The sequence below is a fragment of the Thamnophis sirtalis genome, unplaced genomic scaffold (assembly GCF_051295495.1).
Source record: "Thamnophis sirtalis isolate CommonGarterSnake01/CBP01778 unplaced genomic scaffold, rThaSir2_p1.2 scaffold_8, whole genome shotgun sequence".
NCBI classification, from domain to species: Eukaryota; Metazoa; Chordata; class Lepidosauria; order Squamata; family Natricidae; genus Thamnophis; species Thamnophis sirtalis.
Window position 1 is genome coordinate 65,097,890 of NW_028261388.1, and position 26,513 is coordinate 65,124,402.

General features: G+C 41.9%; 1 protein-coding gene across 7 annotated transcripts in view; it reads left to right on the top strand.

Annotated features, from left to right (window-relative positions):
- The window catches only part of DMD (dystrophin), a 1,286,665-nt gene that overhangs the window by 1,166,995 nt on the left and 93,157 nt on the right, over positions 1-26,513 (top strand). For all 7 annotated transcript variants that reach the window (XM_087721810.1, XM_087721811.1, XM_087721815.1 and 4 more), the window contains 4 exons: positions 9,875-9,949; positions 17,794-17,995; positions 19,192-19,277; positions 22,168-22,325. In XM_087721810.1, coding sequence (XP_087577936.1) covers positions 9,875-9,949; positions 17,794-17,995; positions 19,192-19,277; positions 22,168-22,325 — 521 coding nt within the window. The remainder of the gene's footprint in view (positions 1-9,874; positions 9,950-17,793; positions 17,996-19,191; positions 19,278-22,167; positions 22,326-26,513) is intronic.

Below are 26,513 nucleotides of genomic sequence, written 5' to 3' on the forward strand. Positions count from 1 at the left end.
AGGCACAGTATTTATTCTTGATTTGTATGAAAGCCTATTCTGTTCTGTTAATTGGACCTTGAAAAAAGACATTTGAAATGAGTATATTTTATAACAAGGCAGTCTTGGAAGAATTTTAATGCTACCAAGAAATAGGGTGGAATTAGGAGAAGGCAGTACTTTGTAAAACTGCATTCTTATGTTGGAGGACTAGTTCTTTCTTCCCTCATTTCTTTTTTCTTCAAGAACACTCCTATATACTGCATCATAATAGGCAGCTATTCAGTGTTGCAATAGATTATCATTATATACTTTATTCATTAAACATGAAACTCAGTCAACTGAACATTCAAAAATGCATCACAAATACCTTTGACTGGTGCTAATGGTTGATAGGGATTCCTGCCAGTGTCCTAGGTATCAACCAAGTATCTTAAAATGTACAATGTTCCGAGTAGTGCAGTTTTTTTCAGTGTTATTGAAAAATAACACTGGTGTTATTGCAGGGAGCTGTAATTTCTTGATGTGTTTTATAAAATTCTTGGACATGGTACCAAGTGCCCTATTGACAATGGGTATCAGTGTTACATGTTTCATCCATAATTGCGTACTTTTGATGGCCAAGTCACGATGTTTCGTGATTTTTTTCCAGTTCTTTTTCTTTGACTTTGGCGTCTCCTGATACTGTGATATCAATAAATTGTATGTTTCGGTTTTCAACAACTGTGGTATCTAGCGTGTCGTGTTCCAAATGATGATCTTTCTATTTGAAAGTCTCACGAGATGTTCACCTTCTCATTTTCGATAGCTTTGTAATCAGGGTGTGCAATTTTGCTGCATTCACATATTAAATGTGAAACAGTTTCAATTTTGTTGTGGCAAAGTCAGCAGTTTGGATTGTCAGTGGATTTTTGTATCATTGCTTTCATGGCATTAGTTTGTAGTGCTTGTTCTTGAGCAGCCAGTATTAAACCTTCTGTTTCTTTCTTGATGGTTCCCATCTCAAGCCAGGCCCATGTCAAGTTGTTTTCACATGTTCCTTCAATGTTTTTCAAGTGCTGTCTATGCAAATCTTTGGTTTTCCATCCATTTAATCTGTCATCCAGCTGTTTTTTTTTATAGTCTACCTTTGTTTCTGTTGTTTTTATAATGTTCTCCATTTTCAGTCTGCAGCAATTTTTCTATACTTTTGTTCACATAGTCATTCAAACTTCGTTTTTCTTCTTCTACAGTTTGATAGATTTGCAGTAGCCCTCTGTCCCCTACTTTTCTTGGCAGGTACAACCTATTGATGTCACTTTGTGGATGTAAAGTGTGGTTCATATTCAAAAGTTTATACGTTTTCCGGTCCAAGTTTTCTAGTTTAGCCAATGTCCAGTTGATTATTCCAGCTGGATAGTGTATCACTGGAACTGCCCATGTCTTTAATTATGTTTCCAGCATTCAGCTTTGATTTTAATATTTTGCAGACCCTCCTGATTTATTCCTTCTGCATTGACTTTATGACTTTTCCATTCAAGATGTTATCTGCTTCCAATATGCCTAGGTACTTGTACTCATCGTCCTTTGCTAATGATTTCACAATGCTTTCATTTCCCACATTGAATGAATGTTGCTTGATCTTAATTATATATTGTGCTTTATGTTATTGTATGTCTTCCCTTCCCATGTAAGTTGTTAGCCGCCCTGAGTCCCCTCAGGGAAAAGGGCGGCCTATAAATAAAAAATAAAATAAAAAAATAAATAAAAATAAAAAAAATGATCTTGATAATCGGGAATGGACCAACATACTTTGGGCCCAATTTCTTAGACTTTTGAGAGGTCCAGAGGAATTTGGTGGATAAATATACACGATCACCAACTTTATACTCCCTTGCCGTCACCCTCTTTTTATTCGCCTGCTTCTTATGTGCTTGATGTGCTGCATCCAGCACTCGGTAAGCCAAGGGCCACATTTTTCGGAGCTGGTTACTCCACTCGGAAAGGGATAGCACTTGAGGTTTTTCTCGAGGTATTTCTGGAATAGGCACAAAATCATGTCCATACACCACTTTGAAGGGCGTAAATCCTGTGTTGCTTTGAACCGAGTTGTTACACGCCACCTCAGCATGAGGCAACAATTCCACCCAATTATCCTGTTGGTAATTGCTGAAACATCGGAGATTGGTATTGGTATTGGTATTTATTTGATTTGTAGGCCGCCCTATTCCCCGAAGGGACTGAGGGCGGCTGAACAAAAAACCAAGGGAAGGGAAACAAATACAGAAAAGTAAGACAAACAAGACAGTGATACAACAGTTTAAAAACACAACACGCACAACAGTTTGAGTAAGGCGGGGAACTCAACCCCAGGCTTGCTGGGACAGCCAGGTCTTAACGGCTGTCCGGAAGGCCTGAAGGGTGGCGAGGGTCCGAATCTCCACGGGGATCTCGTTCCAAAGGCCCGGAGCAGATACTGTTCCAGTACTGAATTAGTCCTCTCACAATCCCCATTAGTTTGAAGGTGGTGGGTGGAGCTTAAGCCCTGGGCGGAGCCTATCAAATTCAAAAACTCTTTCCAAAACATGGAGGTAAATTGGACCCCCTATCCGAGATGATGAGATCCAGTACCCCATGCAGACGATAGACATGTGTAATGAATAACTTAGCTAGGGATTTAGCGGAAGGGATTTTGGAATAAGGAAGAAAGTGAACCTGCTTGGATTACAAATCAAATTACCCGAATTACCATATTTCCTTGACTTTCTGGTAATTCAACAATGAAGTCTATAGAGATCTTCCATGATGCCTCAGGACAGGCCATTGCCTGGAGCAACCCCTGAGGCTTTCCTGGTGGTTGTTTTGCCGCAGCACAAGTGGGGCAACTAGCCATATAAGATTCAATATCTTTTTTCAATGAGGGCCACAAAAATTGTCTCTTGGTGAGATGCAGGGTTTTCACAAAATCAAAATTCCAGCCATGCGTGAGTCATGAGTACGTTGAAGACCATGGCTCTAATAGTTGCGGGAACATACAATTTAGCTCCAATCCAACCCAGGCCATCCTTCACGGTGCATTCATCCGTATGTTGGCGAAACCACTCATCAACCTCAAGGGCTTCCTTGAGTTTTGCAACAAGGTCTTGCGTGACTTCCAAATTGGAAGTGGTTTGGCTTCTGGTGACAACCGGAGCGGCGAGGCTTCTTGTTGGCATGACAGGTTGGACAACACTAAGCTTTGAACTGTTTTATTGAGGAAGTCTGGACAAAGCATCAGCCATAAAAATTTTCCCGCCTGGGATATATTTCAAAGTGAAATTGAATCTATTGAAGTGTTGTGCCCATCTCATTTGTTTGGGGGATAGCTTTTTTAATGCTTCTAAGTTTTTGTGATCAGTCCATACCTCAAAAGGGTGTTTTGCCCCTTCCAAAAAATGACGTCAGGTTATCAAAGCCCACCTGACAGCAAAAGCTTCCTTTTCCCAAATTGCCCATAATCTCTCAATCTCTGTTAGCTTTCGAGAGGTATAAGCGCAGGCTTGCAACTTGCCATGCGCATTCATCTGAAGTAGCACCGCCCCTACAGCAACATCACTAACATCTACCTGGACCACAAAAGATGAATCCATGTCCGGGTGTTTCAGAACAGGCTCAGCTGCAAACAGGCGTTTTAGTTTCTCGAACGCAGCGTGGCATTCCATAGTCCAGTTCAAGGGTTTATCCGGTTTGGGTTTTGCCTCCCCCTTTGATTTTAGGAGGTTTGTAATTGGCAAGGCAATCTTGGCAAAAGAAGGAATAAATTGATGATAAAAATTAGCAAAACCTAAGAAACTTTGCAATTGTTTGCATGTGCGGGGGGCCGCCCATTCGTTGACTGCTTGGACCTTTGCTGGGTCCATCTCTATTCCCTCGTGGGAGATGTGATATCCAAGGTAATCCACCTTCTGATGAAATTTGCATTTAGACAATTTAGCATACAGTTCCGCCGCACAAAGCTTTTTGAGTACTGTGCGAACAAGCTTCACATGTTCTTCATGTGTTTCTGTGTAAATAAGGATATCATCCAGATAGACCATCACGCCTTTGTAAAGGTGGTCATGTAAAACCTCATTAATTAATTGCATGAAAACAGCTGGCGCCCCCTGCAGTCCAAATGGCATAACTCGAAATTGAAAACAACCATGAGGGCAATTAAACGCAGTTTTCCACTCATACCCTTCTTTAATTCTGACCCGGTAGTAGGCCCCTCATAGATCTAACTTTGTGAAAATCCTCCCCTTGCCCAGCTGGGCCAGCATGTCCTTCATCAATGGTAAAGCATAGAGATTTTGGACACATACCCCGTTTAGGTTTTTAAAATTCACACATAGACGAAATGAACCATCTTTCTTTTCTCTGAATAAGACCGGAGCAGCCACTAGGGGTCTAGCTGGTTCAATGAAACCACTTTCCAAATTTTTGTCAATGAATTTTCTCAATTCGTCCATTTCCCTAGGGGTCATTGAATAAATTTGAGGCTTAGGGAGTTTTACTCCAGGGAGAATGTCAGTGCTGCAATTGGTGGGTCTGTGTGAGGGTAACTTATCTGAAGATTTTTCACTGAAAACATCTTTCAGGTCCCAATGTTCTTTTGGGATTTTTTTCTCCCCTTCAATTCTTTCCTGCCCTCTGGCTGCTAGATTGGGGTCTGACTTATTCGGTTTTGGAACCCCTTCTTCCTTTTCAGGGGGCGTAGCAGACCAGATGCGTAACCAAGCCTTCCTCCAATTTATGTGTGGGTTCCATCTACGCAGCCAGGGCAATCCCAATATAAGGGGTCGGTCCATTCCTGGAGCCACAATAAAACTTATTGTCTCTTGGTGGGTTCCCATCCACATCTCAATAGGCTCAGTAACAAAGTGAGCAGGGCTCCCTCCCACAATAGAGCCATCCAATTGGCAAAAAGCGATTGGGATTTTCAAAGTTTTTAGCTTCAACCCCAATTTCTCTACTGTTTCCGGGCTCATAATACATCGTGTACAAACGGAATCTAAAAGAGGTAGCATTTTCTCTCGTGCGCCAGAAGAGGGCACTCTAAGCTCAACTGGAATAATCATGGGTCCCGAACGGGAACTTACCCAGCGTTCATCATCAGAGTCACTTCCTTCCGAAGAGCTGGGGGGTTCCTCTCCTCCTTCCACAGGGATGAAACGCTGAGAAGGTTCCTCCCCTTTCAAGGCGGGTTCTTTTTTCTTGCTGGGAGGTTTTTCCAGCCTCTTCTCTCTCCGAGGGGGGGTGGCTTTTGGGTCATCTTGACTCAGCAATTAATGGCACGGTACCCCTCCTTCCCTTAGCGGAAACACACGAAGGGTTTGGGCTTGCTTGTAAATCCGCCCTTCCCTCCTTTCGGGGCTCCTGGGCAGAGGGGGATTTTTCCGCCCTCACATTCCCCTTGGTAATTCGGCCTGGCCAGGTCAATTTTTACATCAGCGGCTGCTTCATACCAGGGCTGCAATCTACGGGGAGGTCTCCTGTTCACACATTGCTTGTAAATCTCTTTGTTTAACCCATTAGTGAAATGGTCTAATAATGCTTCTTCAGACCAACCCTTCATAAAAGCTGACAGCTCCCAAAAATCTTGTACATAATCAGCTACTGGCCGTTTCCCCTGGGTAAGAGTTTTAAACTTAATTCTTGCTCTCCGCTCTGTGAGGGGATCATCAAAGTGTTTCTTCAAAGCGGCCATAAACCCATCAAAGTCTCTCAAGAGCAGGGAATCAGCGTTGTGCAAACCCACCATCCAATCTGCTGCTTTTTTTCCCAAAGCCATCATAATCACTCTTACCTTCACAACATCAGAACCCAGTTCGCCATACATTTGCATGTAGTTCCATGCTTGAACAAGGAAGAACCCTAGCTCTTTTGGTTCTCCTCCGTATTTTACACTTAAAGGAGCATCCGGTGTCTGCGCCCCCCCCCCCTTGGAATGTTTCTAGCTGCAGTGATCAGGGTCGGCGCTGGGTCATCTTGTTCAGCTCCCCCTTCGGCTCCTCCAGTTTCTCTCAGGTCAGGCAAGATATATTTTTTCTGTCTCTGCCTCAATTTCTCTCTCCATTTCACTCTCATGAGCCCGGCGTCTCTCCCATGCGCCTTCGAAAAGTTTCATCACTTGGGACATCATAATGTTCTCAGGATCGTGCCAGTCAGCCACTGGTTTTCTGGGTCTCCTCATAGTAATCCCAGTCAAAGGTTCTTCAGGGTCCTCTTTCCGTCCCACTCCCCAAGACCACCTGGGTCCAACAGATCGTCCTTCCAAGTGCAGGCCATCCATCCGCTCCGTCTCCAAAGGGCATGCAGCTGCTCCCATATCTTCTTGATCACTGCCTTGGCGGGACATCCTTCAGGTTTTGGGTGCACCCCCCTCAGAAGGTGTTAGCTCCAGGATGGGTACGAGATGAGATCCAGCTTAATGTCACAGCTCCTTCACTTAATAACCAAGAAAGAAACCACTCAACTCCATTTTGCAGAATTAAGAGTATTTTTACTGGTTATAAGTAATGGGAAGCTAAGCAAAGCTGGATCTGAGCAAAAGAGCGCAAAAGCATTAGATATCAATACATGATTCATTCCCCTCCCCTTGGTACCCCAGTCCATAATCCAATTGTATATCTCCATAACTGTCAGGTGGGAGACATCTTCAAAAATCATCATCAGGTTGGTATGCCGGACAGTTGGCCTTGGCGGGAAACTCCCCTCCTTCCACATGCGCAAACGAATGGTGAGAACAACTCCCAATTTACAGTCCTCCTGTACAGATTATTTCCCTCACCCAAATACCATGCCCTCCCTCCCCGTTTCAATGGCAGCCGAAAAGCAAACAGCAAAACAGAGGCTGACAGGCTATGTCAACTACCAGCAGTCCAACTGGTAGAGCTGCTGCCTTTCACAGAGGTGGCACACAATAATGTGCATAGCAGCACCGGGTTGACCCCTTTTCAAGTCACCAGTGGCATGGACTTCATCTCCATGCCTGAAGTGCCCAGGGAGCACCCCTCATCCATGTTGTTGAATGAATGGGCCCACTGAAGGAAGCATGGGAAAATACCAAGCATCCCTTAAGGGACGCAGCAAAAACCCACAAAGCTCAAGCCGACAAATGCCATTCCCCCCAGCCACCATTCCAAGTGGGCAGCAAGGTCTACCTGTCCACAAAGTATTTGAAACTACGGCTCTCCTATAACAAGCTGGGCCCACAGGATGACTGGTTTTGCATTGCTGCAACAGTCATAGGAAGCGGGCTCCATGAACTTAGGCTGAACGCTTCTTGCTGGGGGACCCTTAAAGGGCTAAAGCCACTTCGTATAGATGATGAAGAAAGGAGGGATGCCTTGCAGATCGCAGAGAGTGGCAACTATCCTGCTTCATCCGAGGCTGACTTTCCTAACAAGGAAAGAGTGGCAGCCATTATGGCCGCCGGGAAGCTGGGACAAGCAAAGAAAGAAATGTGCTGGAGCAGTGTTTGAACAATGGACTGGAGCTGGGTGAGATGATCTTCAACTTCTTTACTAGAGATTAAACCCAGTGGTGAAATTAAAAAAAAATTCCCTACTGGTTCTGGGCTTGGTTGGCAGGGCTTGGTAGTCATGTCACTGAGTGGATGGGGCTTGGTGCAACAAGCAGGAACCTCACAGAGTGACAGACAGCTGAAAAACAAGACATCAGACTTTACACAAAAGCTACACAACGGACTCACACACAATGCAAAAGCAGTTGGACTTCACACAAAATGGGCTACACAACGGACTCACACACAATGCAAAAGCAGTTGGACTTCACACAAAATGGTCCCTGCAACAAGCAGGAACCTCACAGACAGTCAGGAAAAGCTGATTGTCGCACTTGTTTTTTTTTAAACTTTTTTAAGCATTTTTTTTTACTACAGCTTCAGGTATTAAAAAATGCTTTAAAAAAGTTTTTTAAAAAAGTTCCAACAATCCGTGGCATAGCTGATTGTCGCACAGCTGATTATCAGAACTTTTTTTACTCTTTAAAGCATTATTTTACTACCAGTTTGGGTGAACCGGCCTGAACTGGTAGCATTTCACCCCTGATTAAACCTCAAAGAAACTCTGAAAAGACAATTCTCCAAAATGTTTAAAGCGGCTAACAATTACTTAGAGGAAGACTACAGACCTGAAAGAAAATGAAACCTAAGAGAGGATATAATTTTTAAAATATAGAATGACTGGATTTGAACATTTTATTGGCAACATCTTGAAAAGGCATTTTAAAATGCTGGAAACATTGGGTTGATTATTGGGGAAAAGTGAAATAAATTATCTGAAAAAATTGACATTGTTAGATTGGGTATAACATTGAAATTTTAGGCGATGACATCTGGTGAAAGAAAGAAAATACGCTATAATTTTATCAGGCTGGGAAGATCTTAGAATATTGTATTTTTCGGAGTATAAGATGCATTGGAGTATAAGACGCACCGAGATTTTGAAGAGGTAAAATTTTTTTAAAAAGTTTTTGCTCTCTGCAGACCTCCCAAAAACGGCCCGTTTTTTGCAAAAATGGTTGGGCCCTTTTCCCCCCAAAAAAGGGTATGAATAGCATTTAGGAGGCTTGTACAGTGCTCTGGGGGGGGAGGGCAAAAACGAGCAAAAAGCATGAATAGCCTTTAGGAGGCTTATAGAATGCTCCTGCGGCTGGGGTGGGGGCAAAATTGAGCAAAAAATGACCTGTTTTTTTGTTCATTTCTGCCCTCCCCAGCCTCCAGGAGCACTCTATAAGCCTCCTAAAGGCTCTGCATGACTATTTTGGTGAAGGGGGTGGGGTTTCAGGAGGCAAAAATGCTGTATTCAGTGTATAAGATGCACCCAGATTTTCAGCCTCTTTTTTGAGAGAAAAAGGTGTGTCTTATAATCTGAAAAATATGGTAATCTTTAACACTGAGTGGAGGTAAACACATCTAGAAGACTGGTTTTTTGCTGTATATTGTTTAATATCTATTTGTTTCACAACTAATGAAGACAAATTTCTGAAACTTTTGAAGATTGCTAAGTAGAGTGGTTCGGAAATACTTGGAACTATTATTGGAATCAAAAGACTGGTGAGGTGGCTGATGAAGACATGAAAATCTGGAAGGAGTAAACTGACTTGTGGAGAACTGCAAAGAATTATAAATACCGTGTACTTCGAGGCATGACTGGGACTGAGTGAATAGTCTTAAGACTGAAATGATGGTACAGACAGTAGAAGTGATATTAAGCACGAAAGAATATATTCCTACCAAGTATGAATAAAATTACAGCTATAAATAGCACCTTGTTCTGCCTAAACTCTGCTGTTTTTGTTCAGATTGTAGTTGTCATGGTTCCGAGTAATGAACTGTGGGAAATTAGGACTCTGAAGCTTGGCTCAGATTCAAAAATCCGTTTATTGAGTACATCATATTGGCACTTACAAAGAGGAAGCTAGCTCTACATTATTCCCGCACATAGGGATAGTTAAAAGAATAGGATTTCCCCACCCCCATAAGTCTCTCTGATCACATGGGCCAATCAGTCCAGTCATAGGTTCCCGCCCAGCTTCAATAGCTCTTTGATGACATGATCTTAGTTCACATGCTGGCTTGTAGATATTATGACTAACTAGCTGAGAAATGTGGTGACATTCCTAAGTTTCCTCCCCCACCCCACTTGAATGGCAACCAAGAAACGAAGCAGAAATAAAGCATGGTTTCTGATGACGTAATTTTTCAGGTTGACAATAGTACTATTTTTTATAATCACTGATTTTGTTTTATATAAAGTGATAGGTGATTTGTTTTACATTTAAATATATTTTAGGAGTTCTTTTGTGTTCACTGAGTAAACATGCCTGGTGATAAAATAATTTATGTCCTTTTCTTCTTTTACTTGTGTCACAGCTGATTTGAACAATGTTCGATTCTCAGCATATAGAACTGCCATGAAGCTCCGAAGACTACAGAAAGCTCTCTGTTGTGAGTATTCTGAATACCTTCAAGAATTTTTCTTAATTGCATTTTAAGAAATGAATGAATATATCTTCCATAAAACTTTATTTTGTGGTCGTTTGGGGCACAAATTGAACTATTTTTTTCTCCCAGATTCAACATGTAAGATTATAAATTTTCATTCATCATTGTGGGTTTGTTTTTCTAAATTCAATGGTAAATTCTTCACATACATACATACATACATACATACATACATACATACATACTATCCAACCCAGGCTGCAGTTTTTTTTCCTCAAGTTACTTGAACTCTGACAGGCTTACATTATCATTTTAATAGGTTTCTCCTGAAGAAATAGATTACCTTTTCCCCATTTTTAGCTTTGAAAATGATTTTGCTTGCTTTTTAAAGGGGCTCTTCATCCATTCATATTGGTTGAAAATATTTTGATTTGATAAAAATGTCAGTAATGAAATCAATTCATGAAAAGGTAGCAGGTCTTGCTTCATGTTTGGATTTGCATTTATCTTCTATATTCCCGTTTTGTCACAATGAGTTTTCAGCTAGCATAGTCAGTGGAATGTAAAAAAGTTTTTGGATTTTATGAACTAAACACTCCTGGGATTTTGCCTCCCAGTCTTATATTTTTTTAACGGCATTCTAATTTGATGATTAATTTCTCGTGTTTATTATTAAAGTCATCCTTATAAGAATCCAATTTTGCTTTCATCTTTTATTTGTTGAATTAATTTGTTAATATTATTTTCTGCTATGAGGTTGTGAGGTTTTATGATAAATTAACATAAATATATTAATATATTACATTAATAATATTAAATTATATTATTATATTAATATATAATTAATATGTTATTATAATAAATGGCTTTCTCTGATTTTGTCTTTGTGCTTCTATTCATTTTTGACAAAAAGTTAGTTTACATCCACTTTTCATTCAATAGAATTGGCAAAAAGTATATTGTTAATAGTAAAATATTTTGATATGGAAATAAAACCATATCAAATTAACATAATACTATATGTAGATATCCAAATAATACAGTATGATGCAGAAATGAATAAAGAAATCCCTTAGAAGAACAACTGATGTTAAAGCTACAGTTTTGCAATACATACCTGTATTAATGTTATTCTTTATACTAAAATTCCAAACAATTTTCCCATTCAAATGTTCCAAAATTGAAAACCTGGAATAAAAAAACCCTTATGCTGGGGTTTCTTTTGTAATTGCCCCCCCCCCCACAAGATCCATTAAAATAGGGATCATAGAACCTTGATCAGATACTGATTAAAGCTGATTGCAGGAATTAGATCCTAAGAAAGCAAATAGGATTATATTCCAAACCAGTATCTCCAGATTGGTAAAATCTTTACCATAACTGAATTTTGAATTTAGTTTTCTTACAAATGGGAAAATGGTAAGAATAAAATAAAATCATAGAAGTGATGCCTTCACTCAAAAATCCCCTTCTGTCCTTATTTCTCTGGAAATAAGATTTAAATATCCTTTAAGATTTTATAACTTTCTGTATTTATCTTCTTTGGAAAATCCTTCAGAAGAAAATGGCCCTTCTGCCATGTTCTTTAATGGTGAGGCTAGTAGAGAAATCTCAGATTTTCTCTTCCTTTTAAAAGGTTCTAGATTTTAAACATTTAGTTATTTTCTTCTTTGTTTCATGTACTACAGGTACCTAGTATATGAAATTCATTAGCTAGATCTGCTCCTTCGATTAGTGCAGTTTGGATAGGCAGCTTTCTTTACATTACAGTTTTAGACTAAGAAATGCTAGTGTGCCTTTTTATCTGTAAAATTTAAAATCTTATTTTGGTTAGGGTTAGGGTCCTACTCTCTATAAACCTCTTGCCAGTCTTTGCCAAATCATATTTTAAATATGTTTTTCACTGAAGGAACTATATAGGTTACAATACAATAATTTTCATAAATAGCCAATTGGCATTCTGCTTGGTAATTGGAATCTCTATTCAATGCGTACAGTCCCACTCTCCCTTCTATGTATTCACTTTCCTGATTAGTGACTGTTTTCAGTCTATATGCTGCCAGTGATTATATAGAAAGATACACAAAAGCTGTCACATCAGCTACAAGAAATCAAATCCTTCTTAAATTATCTATTATTTCCATGCATAAATCAGTTAAATTAATCTTCTCTCACCTTGCATACATATCTGCATCTGAAGAGAGCTTAGTGAAAGTTGAGAAAAAAAGTATTTGAATTTATCCCACATATCACTCTCAATAAGACATTAGTAAAGATAATATAAAGACATCTTAAGTTTAATACTTGGGGTTCAGTGCTATTGCCCACTGCCACTGAATATGTGGTGTATGTCTGTGTACTATCTGAAAATTGTGTGTGTACACAACCCACATACACAAAAAAAAGTTTCTGGTCAAGATAAATAATGAAATAAATGCTTTCGTTAAGGTTAATTATTAAGAAAAAGTAGCTCACATATTTTAAACATTACTTAATGTAACATTATTATTATAGATTTATTGATTAGCCTATAGGGCATATCAATCTTAAGCAAACATATTTTCACATTGCTACTGCTTATTCATGATGTCCCATACAATATTTAAGTGACTGAGGGACCCTTGTGTTCTCTGAGATTGGTTGTTTTCTTGCAGATGTTTTATTACCCAAATTAGGTAACATCATCAATGCTTGTAGCGAGTGGGATTTGGTCTCATTTTATATTCTTGTGGCTTTCCCTATCAGTATTGGTGGGAGTGGCCTTGGTGGTTCTTTGGTTGGACTGCTTACTGTTAGCTTGTTTGGCAGTTCCTTGATAAGGGCATTGCTTGTTTTTTGATAGTTGGTCTAATACCGTGTTTCCCCGAAAATACAACCTGTCCTGAAACTAAAGCCTTGTCACATTTTTCGCGTTGGCAAAAATATAAGCCCACCCCGAAAATAAACCACCTGGACAACCCCCCTGCCTCTAGCCACACAGAGCACCGCTCACCGACATAGCGGTATCCTGAAGGCGCTGAGCTTCCGCCTTCAGGATACCGCTAGGTTGGGGAGTCGCATTCTGCCTGGCTGGAAGGGGGAGTTGCCCAGCTCTCCCTGCAGCAGCAGCCGCCGCTGCGCTCCTAGCATAACATCTTCTCCGGTACCAAACTCGGCTGCCGAATCTTCCAGCAGCAGCCGCTCTAGGAGTGCACTCTCTGATTGTGGGTTGGCTGCTGGAAGACTCTGTAAGAGAGTCTTCCGGACAGAGAGTCTTCCAGCAACCAGCCCACAACCATAGAGCTCACTCCTAGAGCGGCCACTGCTGGAAGACTCAGCAGCCGAGTTTGGGAGTTTGGAACCGGAGAAGACGTTATGCTCGGAGCGCGGTGACGGCTGCTGCAGGGAGAGCTGGGCCCGAACATGTTGAGGCTAGGAGGCATGCCTACTGGGGTCAGAACAGGCACTCATGCAACCCCTTTTTCCAGCCTGGCAAGCTCCATGCACTGACTTAGGGGGTATCCCTAATGTGCCAAGCTGCAGGAGCTAGGGAGTGGGCAGAGCAACACATGGCTTGGCACCTTAGGGATACCCCCTAGGTCAGTGAATGGCACTCTGCCCGGCTGGAGAGTGGGTTTGCCGGGTGGTTGCTCGTGAGCTTAGTCACCTCATGGCTGCTTCGCCCCGAGGCTGTGCCCGGTTCTTCGGGAGCCAGTTTGCAAGGGAGCAGCCGCCCGGCAATCCCAAAACAATAAGCCCTCCCCTATAATAAGCCCAAGGCCATATTTTGTAAGTAAAAAGAAAATAAGACCCAGTCGTATTTTCGGGAAACACTGTATTAATCTTGGTGTTAATCTCTGCTCATCTGAATGTTGATAATTGGTGAACAGATGTTCTGGTTTTTTTATTTCCTTTTTGGTTGGTTGATTGTCTCATTTGAATGGTATATAGTTGTTGTTTTTGTCCCTGGTGATGGCTGGTGATTTGTCAGAGTGTCAAGCATCCAGGAATTCTCTAAAATTTTTGGACTTGACTTGTCTAGAATGGTCACAATTCCCCAGTTTTCATCATGTCTTCTGATTGCTAGTTGGTGTTCATGGATGCGTTTGCTAGTCTTCTGTCTATTTGTCCTGTCTAGTGGCTATTGCAGTACATTGTTCATCAATAGCCCCCAATTCTTTATTATTGTTTATTGCCTTTATTTGTATGCCGCCCTTTTCCCTAAGGGGACTCAGGGCGGCTCACAATTCAAAAGGGAGGGGGAAACAACAAACAATAAACAATACAACATATTAAAAGAGAAAAAATGCAACAATCATACCATTCGAGTGGGGCTATAATCTTAGCCCCAGGCCAGCCGGGACAGCCAGATCTTTACAGCAGCGCGGAAGGATTGGAGGGTGGTGAGGGTCCGAATCTCCACGGGGAGTTCATTCCAAAGGGACGGAGCAGCCACCGAGAAGGCCCTCCTCCGGGTAGTTGCCAGTTTGCACTGGCTAGACGATGGGATTCGGAGGAGGCCTAATCGATGCGATCGAATTGGTCTGGTGGAGGTAATTGGCAGTAGGCAGTCTCTCAAGTACCCAGGCCCACTACCATGAAGGGCTTTATAGGTGATAAGTAGCACCTTGAAGCGCACCCGGAGATCAACAGGTAGCCAGCGCAGCTCGCGGAGGATAGGTGTTACGTGGGTGAACCGAGGTGCACCCACTATCGCTCGCGCAGCCGCGTTCTGGACTAGCTGAAGTCGCCGAATGCTCTTTGCGGAAGGCCGGAAGGATAGTAAGGGTCCGGATCTCAACGGGAAGATCGTTCCATAGGGCCGGAGCAGCTACAGAGAAGGCCCTCCCCCAGGGAGTTGCCAGCCGACATTGACCGGCAGATGGAATCCGGAGGAGGCCTAGTCTGTGCGATCTTATAGGTCTCTGGGAGGTAACTGGCAGGAGGCGGTCTCTCAGGTAGCCAGGTCCGATACCATGTAGGGCTTTAAAAGTAACGACTAGCACTTTGAAGCGTGTCCGGAGACCAATAGGAAGCTAGTGCAGCTCGCGGAGGATAGGTGTAACGTGGGTGTATCTAGGTACACCCACTATCGCTCGCGTGGCTGCATTCTGGACTAACGGAAGTCTTCGAACACTCTTCAGGGGCAGCCCCATGTAGAGCATGTTACAGTAATCCAGTCTTGAGGTGACGAGGGCGTGAGTGACCATCTGAAGGGCCTCCCGGTCCAGATAGGGTCGCAATTGGTTCCCCCGGCGAACCTGGGCAAAGGCCCCCCTGGTCACAGCCGACAAGTGATGTTCTAGCGTCAGCTGTGGATCCAGGAGGACCCCCAAACTGCGAACCCTCTCTGAGGGGCGTATAATTTCACCCCCAGATTAAGAGATGGAATAGCTGGACCATCCTTGGGAGGGAGCATCAATAGCCACTCAGTCTTGTCGGGATTGAGTGCAAGCTTGTTCGTTCCCATCCAGACCCTAACAGCCTCCAGGCACTGGCACATCACTTCTACCGCTTCACTGAGTTGGCACCGGGCGGACAGATACAATTGTGTATCGTCCGCGTATTGGTGGTATTTAATCCCGTGCCGGCGTATGATCTCACCCAGCGGCTTCATGTAGATGTTAAATAGGAGGGGGGACAGGACCGAACCCTGCGGCACCCCATAATTGAGGGACCTAGGGGTCGACCTCTGCCCTCCGACCAACACCGACTGTGACCTGTCCGAGAGGTAGGAGGAGAACCACCAATGGACGTTGCCTCCCACTCCCACCTCTCGCAACCGTCGCGGAAGGATACCATGGTCGATGGTATCGAAGGCCGCTGAGAGGTCAAGAAGCACTAGGATAGAGGAGTGACCCCTATCCCTGGCTCGCCAGAGATCATCGATCAGCGCGACCAAAGCAGTTTCTGTGCTGTAACCAGGCCTGAAACCCGACTGAAAGGAATCCAGATAATCGGTTTCATCCAAGGTCCGTTGGAGTTGAAAGGCCACCACTTTCTCAACAACCTTCCCTACAAAGGGGAGGTTGGAGACTGGACGATAGTTACTCAAAATGGCTGGGTCCAGGAGGGGTCTCACCACCGCATCCTTTAGGAGGTGCGGGAAGGATCCCTCCTGGAGAGAGGTGTTAACAATCGTCTGGAGCCAGCCGCGTGTCACCTCCCTGCTGGTCGAGACCAGCCAGGAGGGGCACGGGTCCAGTATACAAGTGGAGGCACTCACCGTTCCCATGGCCTTGTCCACTTCTTCAGGAGCGACAAGTTGAAACTCGCTCCATAAAATCCGCTCAAGACCTTCCCCCGGTACCTCGGCTGGTACCGTGCAATTGGAGTCCAGATCCGTCCGAATCCGAGCGACTTTATCGGTTAGAAACTGAACAAATTCCTCAGCTCTACCCTGTAAAGGGTCGTCTGCATCCTTCCCTTTCAAGAGGGAGTGGGCTATTCTAAACAAGGCGGCTGGGCACGATTCAGCGGATGAAATAAGAGCGGAAAAATGCACACATTTCGCCGCCCGTATTGCCACGAGATAGGTCCTGATATAGGCTCTCATCAATGCTCGGTCAGATTCAGAGTTACTGGCCCTCCAGCGGCGCTCTAGGCGCCTCTTTTGGCGCTTCATCTCCCGGAGTTCCTCGGTAAACCAAGGAGCCCTCCTGGATCCACTACCTCGGAGAGGCTGTAAAGGCGCAATCCGGTATTCCAAGCAGCGACTAAGGACTCTACCGGACTGTGGACGAGAGCATCAGGTATTTCTCCAAGCGCCGTCTGAAATCCCATTGGGTCCATGAGGCGTCTGGGGTGGAACCACCTAATCGGTTCCTCCTCCCTACAGTGGGGGATTGGTTTCCGAAAGTCAAGCCTCAGTAGGAAGTGATCAAAGTGGATCCTGGGTGCTGCACTGTGCTGCAATGGAGAAATGGGCAATGGAGCAACTGTCATGAGGGAAGGAGAAGAGAAAGCGGCCTTATTCTTTCCTCGTGCCGGCCACTACATTGCCAGTTGTCCAATGGAGAACATTGCAGTACAGCGTAGCACCCAGAATCCGCTTTCATAGCTAGGGATGGGTAATTTAACAACCGGTTCACCTGAACTGGGGCGAACCAGCTGAATATAACCACTGCCTATGACCTACTACTTTCTATTTATATATACCATTGGTGATCACATTTCGTCAATAAAGAATTATGTTGTGATCTGTGGGTGTCTTTTGTTTTTCTAGTTTCCCATCACTCTGCTGATGAGAATATATAGGAAGGATAGCTTATTGTTGTTTTCTTCTTCCTTTGTGAATTGTATACCTTTGAAGATGTTGTTAATGGCTTTGTGTATGTTTTTACTAACTAAAACTAGAGGAAATGTTTCAGAGAAACTTGCCTGTTTGAGCAGAAAGCATCTACAAAAGAATGATCTCTAGCTAAATACATTTTATACAATTATTCTGCTGCTCAAACCTTGAAGGGTTCATCATTATTGATTCAGCCTCCCACTGGAGCTATGAACATTTAACCTTAAACTCCTTTTTTAAAAATGATATACTATTTCCAATTGACTAATAAATTCTATATTAGAGCTAGTGTCTTCATGATCCCAGGGAGGTGACTGATAAATAGTTGCTGAACAAGAAATAGTTTTTAAACTAGTAGCTACAATTATACTACAAAATCTGAGATCACTTGCTTAGAAAAAAGACATCAATAATTAGAAAACACTAAAGATAAATTTAAATTTTGTATCTTCAATTTAACATATTTATATTTTAACTGTTGCTGAATTCAACAGTTCAACTGTTGCTAAGTTTAAATGATGTGATTATTTTATCAGAGCTGTTTCATATTAGGGTGTGTGTTTTTTTGTCATTACAGTGGATCTTTTGAATCTGTCTGCTGCATGTGATGCCTTGGACCAGCACAACCTCAAACAGAATGATCAACCAATTGATATACTTCAGATCATTAACTGCTTAACTACCATTTATGATAAATTGGAACAAGAGCACAATAACCTAGTCGACGTCCCTCTATGTGTAGATATGTGCCTCAACTGGCTTTTGAATGTTTATGACACGTAGGTCTCTGTAGTTTTTTTGTACCAGTTTATTGTAATAAACTACTATTCTGTTTTTTTAACAAAATAACAACTGGTAGTCGTTTCGATGGGAGAAAATTTGGGATTATTTTAAATTCAGAAAGTTGCTGAAAGTTACTAATCAATCTTAAAAACAACAAAATTAATTACACCATTTAATTTTGAAGTTTTGTATGATCCTAGAAATAGAACTTAATGCTTGTTAATTGTTTTCAATTTTGATAGTTATTCATATACTAATAAAATTATTAAATCATTTAGGTGCCAAAATGTAACTGTTAATTACATTTCACAGTAAACTACTTCTCACAAACTAAGTATATATACAAGTCTAATTGTATATGCAGAATTACTATTCAGAGTTGGAAATGGATTATATTTATGACTTAGGAAAATGCTTATAACTCTGAAAATATTATAAAAAGATTCAGCATACAAATTATTATAAAATTGTGCGAGCATATTACCCTACATCTAGTATGTTGTACCGTGTTTCTCTGAAAATACAACCCACTCTGCTTGTGGCAGGTTGCCACATGTCACGTTGTGCCAGTGCCATTGCTTATGGCAGGATGCTTAATGGCTCAATGCTGCCACATATGGCACACATCACGTGGCTCACAGTATGTGCCATACGGTGTCCGCTTGCAGCAGGACACTGTATGGCACATCATGCCAATGCCACCGCTCGTGTCCGCAACACCACAAGGCACCACACAGCCTGCTGATGGAAGCGGCAGCACTGGTGCGCCGAGCCTCATGGCGTCCTGTGACCGATGGCACCACCATGACAAGCCATGTAACGTCCTGCTGTGAGTGGCACCAATGCGATGGGCTACATGGTGTTTTGCTGCAAGCAGTCACAGAAGAAATCGGACAGCAGCACGACAGGTGTCGGGCATAGGAGGTGTGACTTTGGTGGTTTAAGGTAATTGGGTAAGACATTCCCCCCAAATAAGACATGCTTATTTTGGGGCTGAAAAGAAAATAAGACTAGTCTTATTTTCAGGGAAACATGGTATGTACTATTCCAATAAAAACTATTCCTTTGATCTTTTTTGTTTTGTGCTAAAACGGGAAATTCATTTTTATTTTTGGCATTTTAATAAGCTTAGATATAGGTATTATTTGCATCTACATTATTGCTTATTTGTTTATTTATTTAATATTAATAGGGGTCGAACGGGAAAGATCCGAGTCCTGTCTTTCAAAACTGGTATAATTTCACTGTGTAAAGCACATCTGGAAGATAAATACAGATGTAAGTAATGATTGTGTTTTATAATTTTTGCCATTTGTTATGAAGCTAGATTAATAGGTCAAATCTTTTCAATTTTTTTAACAAAATTTGGAAATTAATATATATATATAGCAGGTTTTGCACTAAATGTTACCTAATGTCGTCTAGTTTAGCCCATTGGAGATTATGGTCTTTATAGTTCACAAGTACAGGTAGTTCTTAAGTTATGTAATGGAATGTAGTGAATTCTGTTCCTAACCTAAGGATTCGTGGAAGTGAATCTCATACCTTGAACTGGATCACTCCCTCCTTTCACCCACATATTTGCTAATCAAATGCGAAGCTCATTAAGTGCGCATGAGATATTTCAGGATGGGGAAGACCATGGCGGGGCTATTAATGGAACAGGTCACCTGCCTAAAACCACTCAAGGTCTCCTCAACCCACTGAAATACCTCATGCTCCCCATAATTGCTTCCCCCCCTCCCCAACCTGCTGCTCCAGGTCACTTTCCTTGTGAAGATCTAGCCAACAGTCTCCTCTCCAGCCTCTCAGCTGCATGCACCCTCTGCAGTTCTGTTCGTGCCTCCGCAGGCCTCACCCAACAGGTTGCAAGCCAAAGTGAAGCTTCTGATGGGTGAATGTGGCACTTATTGTGTAACTTTGAACATTCACTAAGCAATTACCTTTAACAAGTTGTAGAATTTTGCTGGATGACATGTGATAGGAATGAGCCAGGATCCAAAGAAAAATACATGTGCACTAGATGGCTTAAAATGATTGCCCATTTTTAAAAAAATATTCATTGTGGATACATCATGACATAAACTCAAAACAGAAATAATCTGAGCCTTCACCATCTTTATTATCTATTATGATATTTTTCTTCTAATTGTTGTTACTTTTTTAAATGTAAACCACCTTAGAGTCATTAGAAGGAATGAAATGGTTTCTGTTATTCACACAGATGTGAAATCAGATTATACAGCTGTGCAATCCCATTTGTAAACTTCCAAAGTTTACAGAATTCTTGTTAGGAGCTTCCATCCCATGTGACTAGTGTAACTCCTCCTTGGTTTTTTATTATTATTATTTTCCTTTTTTCATTGTATATTTGTCAGTCCATTTTGTTTACAATTGTTATTTTTCAGTCTAGTTTTTTTCTTATTTTTCTTTATTCTTAAACTTCTTTTTAAAGAAAAACTTAGCATGACACCTTGTTCCTTAGCTACAGATACCACCTTGTATACTAGACTTGTATTCTAAGGATCTTATTTTGTTACTGTTAGAAGTAGGAGTGAGTTTAATCCCTCATCTGAGCAGAATTGATATTTCTTTTGTCTTGGTGAAGGCATTTTTAAGAAACTGGCTTGTCACAATTATTAATTTCATTTGCAATCCAAGTTGCAAATTCTTCTTGAAGACCAACAAAATCTCATAGTATATCGAACATATCTTCTAATTATTTTCTGTATGTATCCCCTTTTAGTATTCTTACCTAAGAATACTTCTTACCTATTCTTACCTAAATGGTAAGCAAATTATAGTAAATCCAAAACATGTGCACTGATAACCTGACACATACAGATTTTCTAGGACTTTGAAAGAGTCTGCAGGAAATTGTAGATTCAATACTAAAATTTGATTAGGAATTATATTTCTTTATTTTAACAAGTTAACGATAAACAAAATAAAATTAGGCATAAAGCTCTTCTAAAAACAGCTATATACAACATGAGAACTTTCCTACTGAAGCATGAAATATTAAAGAAACTGTTAAAGTAAAACCATATTTTTTCATTGCACTGAAATGTTTTTAACACCTTGAAAAATAATTCAGGTCATGTTTTGGCAACTGCATTAGTGTCAAATATTTCAGGTGTTTTCTAACTGGTCTTCCTTCTATTACAGATGTGTTGTATAGAAGCTTCAAAATACATGCAGTATAGCAAATTCATAGTCAGTTGAATTTTATTTGTGATACCATTTCTAACAGTCCCAGGGCTGATGCATCTTTGTAATAGAATGCATTATATTCTTGGAAACACTGTATTTGCAATTTGACAAAGCTTCCTGGGAATTTTTACACCAGGAAAAACAAAAGATTCAGAGTATAATACATTCAATTTTTTCCCCTACTGGTTCTGTGGGGGGAGGTTCCTATGAGTGAGTGGATGTGGCCAACTCGATATCACTCACGGAAATGCCTACTTGGTCACATGACCCACCACCACCAAGCAACTCCCACAGAACCTGCTAGGAAAAAAATACGTGTATGAGAACGAGAAGGGCTCATAGTGAATGCTGTGGCAGAGAGAAGCCAAACTTTTCTCCTTCCATTCACCGTCCTGGGGATCAAAGTTCCGTAAAGAGACAGGCTGCAGCAGCTCCATTGTGAATGGAAGGAGAAATGTTTGGATTATCTCTGCTGCATTTAATATTGAATTCTGTGGCACAGAGAATCCTAACTTTTCTCATTTCATTCACAGCAGAACTGCTGCTCCCTTTATGGTGCCCCCTGGCCCACTCCCTCCCGGGGACTACCTTAAAGGGGCAGGCTGCAGCAGTTCTACTGTGAATGGAGGCAGAAACGTTTGGATTGGGTGGGCAGGTCGAGTGGCTGGAAGGACCAAGCGAACGGAGGGAAGAGGTGAGCAGCAAGCGGATGTCTGAGAAGCCGACTGGGCAGGGCCAACCAGGGGTGATTTTTAGCGGTTCGGCGAACTGATTCCAATTGTCCTTACCAGTTCACCCAAGCCAGTCCGATCCAGTCAAAGTACACCTCTGGTATAATGTAAAGTCCCATGCCTTGTACTTGTCTAGATTATTGCTGTGATTTAGTAACATCATGTGGAATATACTCCAGTTTGATTGCATGAATTTTCCCCATATTTTTATTCTATTTTTTCAGATCTGTTCAAGCAAGTAGCTAGTCCCACTGGATTCTGTGATCAACGTCATCTGGGTCTCCTCCTACATGACTCTATCCAGATTCCAAGGCAGCTGGGAGAAGTTGCTTCTTTTGGTGGCAGTAATATTGAACCCAGTGTTAGGAGTTGTTTTCAGTTTGTAAGTATATCTTTTGCTTTTAAAAAGATGCAACATTTTAAGAACACACTCTGCACTCAACTGCTTCAAAACGTGTCAAATTTGGTATTGGACACATTTTGAAGCAGAAATCTTTTATCGGCACCCAGTGGAAGAAAGAACTTGCTAATGTTGTCTGCAATATGATTCGCTATTTCTTCCGGCCAAAGCAGTATTTGTATTTGTATTTTATTATTTATTATGGGGTGTGGGTCAAGTGGTAAGTCATGTGGTTTTCTTGGTACCCATTGGTTCGACGGGTCAATTCATGGTCCCTCAGACTGTTGGAGGGCTGGACAGGCTGGGTGGCCATGGCTAGGTGGTCATGTGACTGGATGGGCGTGCCCAATTTAGCAGTCCATTTTGCCTTTGTCCTTGCTGAACTTGATCAACCCAAGGAATCTTATTTACTTAAGGGGGAAAGAGCACAAACTTTCATTACAACAGCTTCAGGCTCCTTAAAAAAAGAATAAAAAACATGATTTCCTTCAAAATAACTCCTGATCATATGTTTCAGATGACCACACAATAAACCAGAACTGCAACAATTAAGACTGCAATTAAAACCCCCCAAGATGGTCATTGAGAGACATTGGAAGCAGGCAGAAGAAGGCGAGAATCAACACACACACACATACACACACAAATCCTCCAATGGTGAATTAAGGTGGGATAATGGTCCCTCAGAATGTTGGGGGCTGGACTAGTTTGAAAATACATGGACAAATTTCTATGAACACTGCACATATCTTTATTTGTAGTGCAAAAAAACATGAAATACAATATTTAAAATGAACAATTTTAATCAACATAAATATACTACTAATTCAATGGGAAGTGTGGGCCTGCTTATCTGGGATTACAGGGCTAAAGATCTTTTAAACCTGGAGGAGAATTCACAAACTGATTTGTTTTTTGACACACTTGTACATGTGTATATATACGCACATGAATATCTACCAAAATTGTTCAGCTACAAATTTGATAGATATATGGGAAGAATCAAACTAGTGGATGAATTATCCTTCAGGAATTATACTGAGGTTGCATTTGAATTAATATTAGCCAACTTCAGCTGATTTTAAAAAAGCTAGGAGACATGGAGACATGTCCCCCACCCACTTTCAAAGTGCTACTTTAAAAGCAGCCCTACTCCCCTACTCACATCCCCCAGGATCACATGGCTACTCTGCTGGCAGCAGAGTTGTTTTTCAAGCCGGAAATAATTGCTTTGCAAGCCAGAGCAACCCCTCCCCTACTCACCCACCAGCCCTGGATCAAGTGGCTGTGAAAAACATCTGAAAGGCTGTTTTTAAAGACGTTTAAAGCACTACTTTACAAGCTTTTCATCCCACCACTTCACAGGCCAGATACCTTGCATTGGAGGGCCCTATCTGGCCCATGGGCCATAGTTTGAGGATGCTTGCTATAAAGCTTTGACTCAGAGACGTGCGGTGAGCTTCATGGCTGGTGAGGCAAGCGTGAAAGCCTCGATGCCGCATCCGCCATAGAGCAGGACCGGGACCTGCTCTATGGCAGACGTGGTGCCAGGACTTTAAAGCCCTACCGCCGGGGCTTTAAAGTGGAGGCAGGGCTCCGGCGGCATCTGCCATACAGTGGGTCTGAGTCAGGACTTTAAAGTCCTGCCGCTGGGGCCCTGAAGTGGAGGCCCGCTCATCTTGCCGGCCTGTGCATGCACACTCTGTAAGGGAGAAGAGGGCGAGCTCCTGCGATCCCTGGCTGAGGAAGGACTCGTTCGGTGGTGGTCGCGGCGGCAGCTCTTGGCACCCGTTGGCCAAGCGAGAGGGGCAAGAAGTTTGGGAAGCATGGCCTCTTTCCTAGCATGGCCCTCCAGCTGCGCGGGACAGGGGCAGGGAGGAGGGTAGGTGGGTGACTGCCACTCTGGGCTCTCCCCGCACTCACTCACTCACACACTCACTCCCTCACACACACACACACACACACACACACACACACACACACACACACTGAGCACACCCCAAAAACCCGGGGAACTAACAGAGGACTGGAAAAGAGTTGATGTGGTTCCCATCTTCAAAAATGGGGAAAAAACAGACCCAGGAAACTACAGACCAATCAGCCTAACATCAATACCAGGAAAATACTGGAAAAGATAATCAAAAACCAGATCTGCCAACACCCCAGATGATAGGCTCAAGATCCAGGTGGATCTTGACAGACCTCAATACTGGGTCCCAATTAACAAAATGAAATTTAGTGTAGAGAAAAATAAAGTCTTACACTTAGGCAAGATAAACCAAAAGTACACATAGATTTGGGGAAACCAGGCTTAAGAACATTAACTGTGAGAGGGATCTTGGAGTCTTAGAGGACAACCAAGTAAATATTGTTATATTTAATATTGTTTTATAAATATATAAATATATTTAATATTTATATTAAATAATGTTAATATTGGTTAAATATGAGCCAACAGTGTGCAGTGGCAGCCAAAAAAGCCAATGCAATCCTAAGTGGCATTAACAAAGGGATTCAGTCAAGATCACATGAGGTACTAATACCACTCTAAAGCCTTAGTAAGGCCATACCTAGAATACTGAATCATGGTTTGGTCACCACACTATAAAAAGAAGTTAAGACTTTAGAAAGAGTGCAGAGAAGAACAACGAAGATGATTAGGGAACTGGAAGAATGGTTACAGGGAACTGGGCATGGATAGTGGAGAGAAGGACCAGAGGAGACATGATAGCAGTGTTCCAATGCTTGAGGGGCTGTCACAGAGAGGAGGGTGGTCATCCTGTTTTCCAAAGCACCTGAAGGCCAGACAAAGAATAATGGATAGAAGAGAAATTTCTTCTTAGAAATAAGAAGAAATTTTCTGACATTGAGAACAATCAACCAGTTTCCCTTCAGAAGTTGTGGGAGCTTCATCACTGGAAACTTTCAAGAAGACATTGGACTGCAATATATCAGAAATGGTGTAGGATCTCCTGCTTGGATGGGGTTTAGTAGTATATACTACATATCAAAATTTAGAGGCCTTTTAGCCCCACCCCTTTGTTTTGTTTTTGTTGTAATCCTGCCGCTTTTGTGATGTTTTGTTTACAGTGTAGCCTCTCCACTTTTATAACATCAACCCCCCCCTCATCTCCCACTCTCCCCATGCCTCCCACCCTCATCCTCCCCCCCCCCCTTACCTTGAAGGTCTATAATGTCATATCCACTATGCCTCCCTGAACTCAAACCCTTTTTACAGGAAGTACTTTAACATCATTGTGAGCCAAATCTCTGTGACTCATAATCCTTCTCACCCGGTAATGCAGGTTCAAAAACACACACCTAGCCACTGTGACACACGTGGCCTTTCACATGGGTACGCTGTAACAACTGACATGCCAGACCTACCTTACCCACACTCACTTTCAACTTGAATAATTGTGACATTTTCACCAGAAAACCTCATAGGTTCATATTTGTAGAGCACGAGTTTGACAGCAGCAGCCAATGATGTTGTTGCTCTGGTTCACAGCCGCCTCCCATTGACTGAAAGAAAATGATTGACGGGCCAAGCACATGTATTCTCCTAAACCTTCCAGAATGCCTTCCCAATGCCAGAAGCAAAATGAATGACGAAGCATTTTCTGACAGAGGTAGCTGTCAGTATGAGAATGACAATTTCTCAAAACTGTCAGCTTTTTACACAGAGCAGGAAGTTAAAAAGCAATATCAATTCAAAATAAGAAAACAATGTGAAAAAATAAAAAAACTATAGTGTCCCAAAACTATCAGCTTTTTTAAACAGAGCAGGAAGTAAAAAGCAATATCAAAGCAAAGTAAGAAACCCTGGCCTCTGTTTGCAGTTGTAAGGCAAGGAATTTGAGCAAGGCTTCGACTTTGGCCGGTGTTTATTTTACTTTACAGAGATGTAAAAAATAAAATACTAAATTTGCAAAGAAAACCACCATTTTTTGTACGTGAGTTATTTATTTTTCTGAAAAAGGAGGGTAAAGGGTAGCTCTAAAAGGCAGGAAAAATAAAATTAAGAGAAAAAATAATATTAAAAATGTGAAATTTTTCAAATGAGTGCTTAGGATAATAGTTCACAGGGACAAGTTGAGACATGCCCCAGAAAGGGTGGGCATGTGGACATGTGTGCGATGCTCATGACAACAAGTGTAATGGGGTTTA